We start from the raw sequence: 7701 nt of genomic DNA, 5'->3' as shown, positions 1-7701 counted from the left end.
CTTGATTGATCGTGAGAGATGTGTATCTATCTCCTGTGCAGAGTCTGTCTCTTCTGTCGTCCGTCTTTCTGTCTTCCCAAAACATCTTACGCAGGAAATGCTCGACAATCAATATCGTGTGTTGTGTTTCCTGTGTGTGCGCGCGTACGTACCTGCGTAGGCGCGTGCGTGCGTGTGTGCCTGCGTACCTGCGTGCGCGCGTACGTGTGTCTGATAAACTCTGTGCGCGCGTGTTACGTGTCTGTGTGCGGCGACGATACATGCTGTGTGCGCGGTACGTTGCTGTGTGCCGCGTTACGTGCCTGTGTGGCGTGGTTGTGTGCTGATGTGCGCGCGTATACGTGCCTGTGTCGCGCGTACGTGTCTGTGTGCGCGCGGTACGTGTCTGTGTGCACGCGACGTGATCTGTGTGCGCGCGTACGTGCTTGTGTGCGGCGACGGGACGTGCCTTGTGTGCCAAGCGATACGTTCGTGTGTTCGCGCCGTACGTGCCTGTCGTGCGGCGTACGATGTCTGTGTAGTTGGGCGTAGTGCTGTGTGCGCGGCAGTACACTACCGTGTGTGCGCGCGTACCATGCGTGCGCCCATACGCGCGTAGTGATGTGGTGCGTCGTCTGTGGCGTGTGTAGCGTACTTGTTTAGTGTGGCGCTCGATGAGACTTCAGCACCTCCTATGCTAAGAACGCGCTGCATCGCTGTAGACAGATCTAGCAGTTTCGCCTGGAAGCGAGGCACGAGATGACGAATGACACCCTGCCCGCTTCTCCATCCCTTTCCCCCTTCAGTCCTCCACAGCAGTCAGGTCCTCAGCGCTGCTAGAGGAGGATATACCCAGCAAGTAGCCAGCGGACTCGACAGCTGCGCTCGTGCGAGAGAATATCTGCTTCTGTTTCAAGTTACTTCGCCTCACGTGGCAGCAGTATGAGACTGTGGCTGTAAACGGCGCATTCAAGTCATTTATAAGGTATATATGCGTGTATATATATATATATATATTATATATATATCAAGTAGAGAGAGAGAGATGAGAGAGAGAGAGAGAGAGAAGAGAGAGATGAGGAGAGAGAGAGAGAGAGACGAAGAGAAGAGAGATATGAGGAGAGCGCGAGAGAAGAGAATGAGAGATGAGACAACTAGATAGGGTGTTTATATTTCTAACAATTTTCATCCATTTAACACCCTATTCTATTTTTCTATACTCTACATTGGGTGTCGTGATATTTTACCTCTCTTTCTCTCATCTCCTACTTTCTCTCTCTCTACTCTCTCTCTCTGCTCTCTTTCTTTCTCTCTCTCTCTTTCTCTCTGTTTATCTCTCTTTCTCTCTCCTCTATATATATATATATATTATTATATTTCAATATAATCTAGAGCGCAATGGCTATTTTTTATTATGGTTCGATTCCAATGTCTGCGTGAATTGCCTGATGAAGAGATGTACATCTTCGGAAAGCTCGCGTATTAAACTGAAAACCCTTACCTTTATTGATTTGATTATATTATATATATATATATAATATACTATTATATATCGCTGTCTGTAACGAGGCTAAACGGCTGGATATTGATAGACAGTTAAACATCATGGTCTCCCTAGATCGGTAATATCATCCGCTATACTCCGTGTGTTTCGTGTGACATAAACTATAGTGTGGAGCCACAGGCAGTCGTTGGCGTCTTACAAATAATGCGGCGCGTCTCAACAAACAGTCGTGTCGCCTAGATACGCCGGTGTTTGTATAGAATCAATGTTTGCGCTGTACGTACGTACGTGCGACGAATCACTGACTGCCGAACGCCGTCACACGTTCGTCAACGTTCTCTTCGCTTAATTATTCGCACACTAATTGGACTTAATTGTAAACGCGCAATTTTTTAATTGTATGTGCTTGGGAATATCATTTAGCCTGGTACTGATGAACTTAGGTGCATATATATATATATATTATATATAATATATATATATTATATTAATATATTAATCCACAGTGTACGTTCCTCATCCAACTTCATGACCGAAATACCCACTAAAGCAGCATTTCACACATCTTAGCTGAATGCGGAGGCAGATTTAATTCAATTTGATAGATAACTTTTTGGATGTGTTTTGCTTAGTAAAAGCAACCTGCCGTCAGCCGGACATGATAAGTCACAGGCTCAGGAGATTCACGTATACGGCTGAGTATCAGGCAGAAATGGAGGCAATTGTTACACAGAGCAATCAGGCCTTTCTTTCAGAGGGCTTCCTGTTAAGGTCGTCTTTACATCGATGTCATCTCATACACCTCATACAGCTTACATATTCAATGGTCATGCGGGTCTGTGCCGAACAAGGAGAGAGTCAATGTTGATAAAATGATAGATCAATATACACACAACGACAATAAGTAGGTCGACAAATGTTGCATAACAATGTTTTCTTGGTTACCTGAATTCTTTGAAACCTTCCAAAATAGCGTGCAACCTTTTAATTGCGGCCTGTGAAATAAATATTTGCGTGAGTTTACCGTTACCTTTTACCGTAGGTTTTCATGTAATGAACTCATTGTTCACATATTTATCATCGTTCTCTATGATTTTAGCGCGTGTAGTTGACTATTAACTGTATTATTATTGTGGTATACCGAGTGGCGTGTGTATTCGCCACGACAGCCATTCTTGGTACTGGCCAAGAAGGAAATCAGCCTGGTTCCTCTCAACTCAGCCGTAGGAGATGCCTGGATTCTTTGTGATGAGCAACTAGCCTATCACGGCCGGCGACCAAACCCACGAGTTATCTGTGACCTAAATATAATATTTAACATATATCAAACATTAGAATTCCTATATTTCGCGGACTTACATATGTGACCAGCGGCTGAATAGGTCCAGATGGAAATCAATGGAAATGTGTGGCTGTCTGCGTCGTTGCTGCGTATAGTAAGACCTACACAAGCAGCAATAGACGCAAAGGGTTGGGGTTACTAGCAGTTAGTTGCGTTAGATAGTCGGCTGAACCTCTTTGTTGCTATAGCTGCTGCGCAGTGCGATATTTTTCTGCTTAGGTCTCGCCCTTGGCGTTATAAAGTTGTATCGGTGTTCATGTTTAGCCTTCTAGAGTGGAAGCCCCTTACACAATTACTACTTTAATTAGTATAATAGTTTTTCTGCCGATAGTGGTTTTCAGCGGCCTATTTTTAATTACTTTTATCAGCATGCGTTGCGGTTATTACTATCTTGTTTCCGTCGCAAGAATCGAACGTATCTTCTAGTCACGTGGGTAAGAGAGAGCAGACGAGAAACGGCGCAGACATGCAGAACAACAACATAGAAAGAGATAGAGAGTGCTGTGTGTATGTTGTATGTGGTGATGAGAGCCGTGCGCACGCTGTGTGTGCGCTGTGGCGTGCGAGGCTGTGTGTGTGTGTGTGTGTGTGTGTGTGTGTGTGTGTTGTGTTGTATGTTTGTATGTGAGTGTAGAGCACGGCGCACGGTGCGTCGCGCGCGTGCGTGCATGTGTGTGTGTATTGTATGTGAGTGTGAGAGCACTGTGGCGCACGTGTGCGTAGCGGCGTGCGTGCGTGCGTGCGGTGCCGTGCGTGCCACGAACGTTCTGTGCGTTATGTTTGGGTATGTGAGGTGTGAGCGCCGTGCGAGGTGTGCGTGCGTGCGTGACGTGGTATGTTTGTATGTGATGTGAGCGGAGCGGCGCGTGTCGCACGGTGGTGCCGTTGCGCGGTGGTGCCGTGTGAATGTGTGTATGTTTGTATGTTGACGTGTTGAGAGGTCGCGTTCGCCACGTGGGCGCTGCGCATATGCGGTGCTGTGTGTGTGTGTGGTCATGTGTGTGTGTGTAGTGTGTTGGTGTGTGTGTGCATGTGTGTGTGTGTATGTGATGTGAGAGCACGTGCGCAGTGTGCTGCGCTCGTGCGAGTGGTGCGGAGGTGTGTGTGTGTGTGTGTAGTTGTGTTGTGTGCCATGTGTTGGTCATGTTTGGTATGTGAATGTGAGAGCGCTGCGCACGTGTGCGTTGCGCTGGTGCGTGGTGTGTGGTGTGTATGTTTTTATAGTGGAGTGTGAGAGCGCCGTGCGCACGTGTCAGAGAGGCGCGTGACGGCAGTGTTGCGTGCGCTGCGCGTGCGTGCGTGTGTGTGTCGTTTTGTTATTGTGAAGCTGAGAGCGCGTGCGCCACGTTGCGTTGCGCAGTGCGTGGGCCGTTGTGTGTACTGTTTAGTATGTGAGTGGCTGAGAGCGGCGTGCGCACGTTGTGCGTGCGCCGCTGCGTGCGCGCCCGACGTGCATCAGCCACACAATGCTGTGTGTGACTGTGTGTGTGTTTGTATGTGAGTGTGAGGCACGTACCGGCGCATGTGCGTAGTGAATGTGTGTGCGTAGGTGCCGTGCGTGAAGTGTATGTGTTGCTGTATCGGTATGTGTATGTGGATGTGTCAGTATGTATGTTGCGTGTGCTGTGAGGTGCGTGCGCTGTTCGTGTGTTGTGACACAGACTGCAGACACAGATGCCAGTGCTATTATGTCGTCTTGCAGCGTGCTACCTCGCATCGAGTTCGAGCACGCACTCACCCGAACAAAACAACAACCAAACAACAACCACCAGCAGCAGGTGCTCTCAGTGTTCAAACCACACAATCTCAACTATCCCGAAACAGGCCGATAGTGAAAGTTGGATCTACTGAGGCATGCCTACTTATCGCCCCCCCCCCGCCCCCAAGCGCTCTAGTAAAAAGTCATCTGAAGTAAGAGATTACGCTCTGACGTTCTGTATAAAACAGCGCCCGATTAAATTCCCATTGTTGATGTTAGCGTGGCGACTATTTGAAAAGCTAATGAAAAATGTTGGTATTATAGGTCTTGGTGACAACTGGCATAATTCTTTCACTTTTACTTTAAAAATGTTTCTGTTGGCAAATGCGTAAACGTGTTTGTGGCCGTGCAAGCCGCAACTGCTAGTGAGGAGTAAGAATCGAAGCTTCAAACCACTCCAATTCGCGCATGTCAATTGTGCGGTACAAAAATGGTTGGAGCAATAACTAGAGGCGTCTTGAGGCATCATCACTGGCCATCCTGATAAAACGAGTCCACATTACAGGTGATATACCCTTGGTGCCGTTTGAAAAGTGAACAAGCGAGGAGGAAATACATAGGGGCATGACGCAGTGTTTAATATTTTGTGTGGGTTGACTTGTGCTGCCATCATCGCTGCCATTACTGCAGCCTCCATCAACACCTTAGCTAATGTCGATGCCCACCCAGCGATCACTACAAGGGTTGCATGTAATCTGATAATATAGAATAGATATCTATCTATTATGATATAGACATCTACCTATTATGATATAGATATCTACCTATTATGATATAAATATCTATATTAGATATATAGATATCTATATTAGATATATAGATGTCTATATTATAGAGTCTATATTATAACTCTCCTGATATTATCAGGGCATTTAAACTCGCCATTCTGACCGTGATTACCTCTTGCATGAGATAATTACACGTGTATTCAACTATACTATTAACTCATATTAAGTAATTAAGTAAACAAAAATCGGGTCGGACAATGTTCTCTGAGATCTTACGGAATCCACCAGGCTAGACAGAACCATCCAAAACTTGTAGGTTTTCTGTAAAGTCGCTATCGCTCTTACGCTAGTCGCTATCGCTCTTACGCTAGTCGCTATCGCTCTTACGTATCCTTACCTCACATGATGGCAGCACATGATGGCAGCACTTGTTCAAATCAATCAGTAGATTAGTAGGTGTTAGTATTGTCTCTAACTTGTGTATGTACTCAGTGAGTGTATGTATGTACATTGCTTTGTGTTGTTATTGCTTGCCTTGCTGGTTGGTATGCGTTCACAGCAAGCTTTCATAGTTTGTTTCTGATGTAAACGGTAATATCTTATTTGCGACTGATGATTGCGTTTACCTATATGGAGAGTCCTATGTGTTTGTAGGCTTTTACTTTCTAAGAATTGTGGTGGATCGAAATGATATACGTTGTTCGACTTTAGTTCCATGGAAACATTGACTGCCAGTTAAGTCGCGTGTGTCCATATTGTACTTCTATTTGGTTTTAGTTTTTCGTACTATGTTGCATTTTGCGATAACCGATGGTTATTCAATGAGTAACTAAGCCCTGATTTTGAGTTATATATACACGGCATAATTCATATTCATTTACAATAATTTGTGTGAATGTTGATTTTATACATAATATTGTTATTTGATTATTTTGAAACACTATAGAAAACGGAAGAACGTTGTTCTGGCGAAATACAACGTCAAAATCAAACAATATCACTGCCCATGTGCTACTTCCAGATTTCAAAACATTGTTATTGAAAATAATCAATAATAAAATTGAAAATAAATAAATCGGATGAGAAGGAGAATACAATACACGAGGATTGTGTATAAATAGTTCTGGGATTCTGTCGTACATAAGTGTTGTTAAAGACTCGAGGAACACAATATATGCAGGCAATGTTACCATGTAGCATAAATCTTTTGGTGAGAATGCCTTTAAACTACTGCTGCAATGCTAGGTGATGGCAAGTCTGTGATTCTAAAGCTGGAATTATGTGATGTAAATAATAACCATTTAGTTATACATTTGTTCGTGTATAAGTATATAACGGTACATGTTCTTTCATATGTATTTTGATTGTTGTGGTTGAGATATAGGTAATTATTTATTATATAATACAGAATAAAAATATGTTTTTTAAAGAATAAACCTAACGTTGTTGAAATTATAAACTACAAAAGACGTTTATATTAATACATAATATATATTTATTCACTGTGCGTGTGTGCGGGGTAGGAATAAAGGTTCGTGTATCTGTGCGGGAGTGCGCAGGAATCACAGTACAAGCATGCATACGTGCAGGCATTATTATGCTATATATATTATCGTGCTCATAGTGTATAATAAAGTCGATATTAGATTTAACTGCCATACTACATGCGGGTGCGTGTGCGCGAGCATACGAATACATCTGAACAAGCAAACCTAAATTGATATTTTTTGCGTGCATTTTTTTATAAAGCCTGCCCAGTCTTAACTGTGAAGATTATTACAACACAATCAAAATCGCAACCGTTACCTCTTCAATATACAATACTATTTTAGTCGTACAAATTACAATATTGCTAACACCATTACTAGTGTACATTCTTCTATAGCGGCTGCGGGTTGCTAACTTGAATGACGGTAATGCTTGGTCGAGTTCTGCTTTTTTCTCTCATCGTCTTACTTTTAATCTTCTTCGTCATTTGATTCAACTCTTCAAAGAATCGATGATGTCCGGAAAACCCTGAGGCAACGTAAAGAAATGCAGATGATAGAACAAGGTTCTTACTTAAACTGTGTTAAATACAAATTGTTACTCGTTTATAACAGAAAAACAACGTAAAATGCCTGATTAAAGTAAGAAAGACACTGGGAAGGAAAGATATGTTATCGTCACATTACTAGGCAGTATCTACTCTAAAGGTATCGAACGTTAAAAAAGTAAGATCTTATTCAGCAGGTGTTTTGCACACGAGCTTTTCTCCCGCTATGCTACATAAGGGCATTCAGGAAGACGGGATACTTATATTTAGCCATATGATTAGCAAGATATTGGGATGAAATTGAGATTGGGAAATACGGATAAGTATCTGCTCTCCACCTTGGTATTCGACGTA

The 7701-nt window shown here is 43.5% G+C and overlaps 1 protein-coding gene across 1 annotated transcript in view; it reads right to left on the bottom strand.

Annotated features, from left to right (window-relative positions):
- Nucleotides 1-6783: 6783 nt before the first annotated feature.
- The window catches only part of LOC106809570, a gene marked incomplete in the record, with an annotated part of 21922 nt that continues 21004 nt past the window's right edge, over nucleotides 6784-7701 (bottom strand). The window contains 1 exon segment of the mRNA XM_014812691.1: nucleotides 6784-7328. Within this exon segment, the coding sequence (XP_014668177.1) occupies nucleotides 7192-7328 (137 nt within the window).

Source organism: Priapulus caudatus, unplaced genomic scaffold (genome assembly GCF_000485595.1).
Source record: "Priapulus caudatus unplaced genomic scaffold, Priapulus_caudatus-5.0.1 Scaffold364, whole genome shotgun sequence".
NCBI lineage: Eukaryota > Metazoa > Priapulida > Priapulimorpha > Priapulimorphida > Priapulidae > Priapulus > Priapulus caudatus.
The sequence above is the reverse complement of the archived record's forward strand: the minus strand, read 5'-3'. Positions and strand labels throughout refer to the sequence as shown.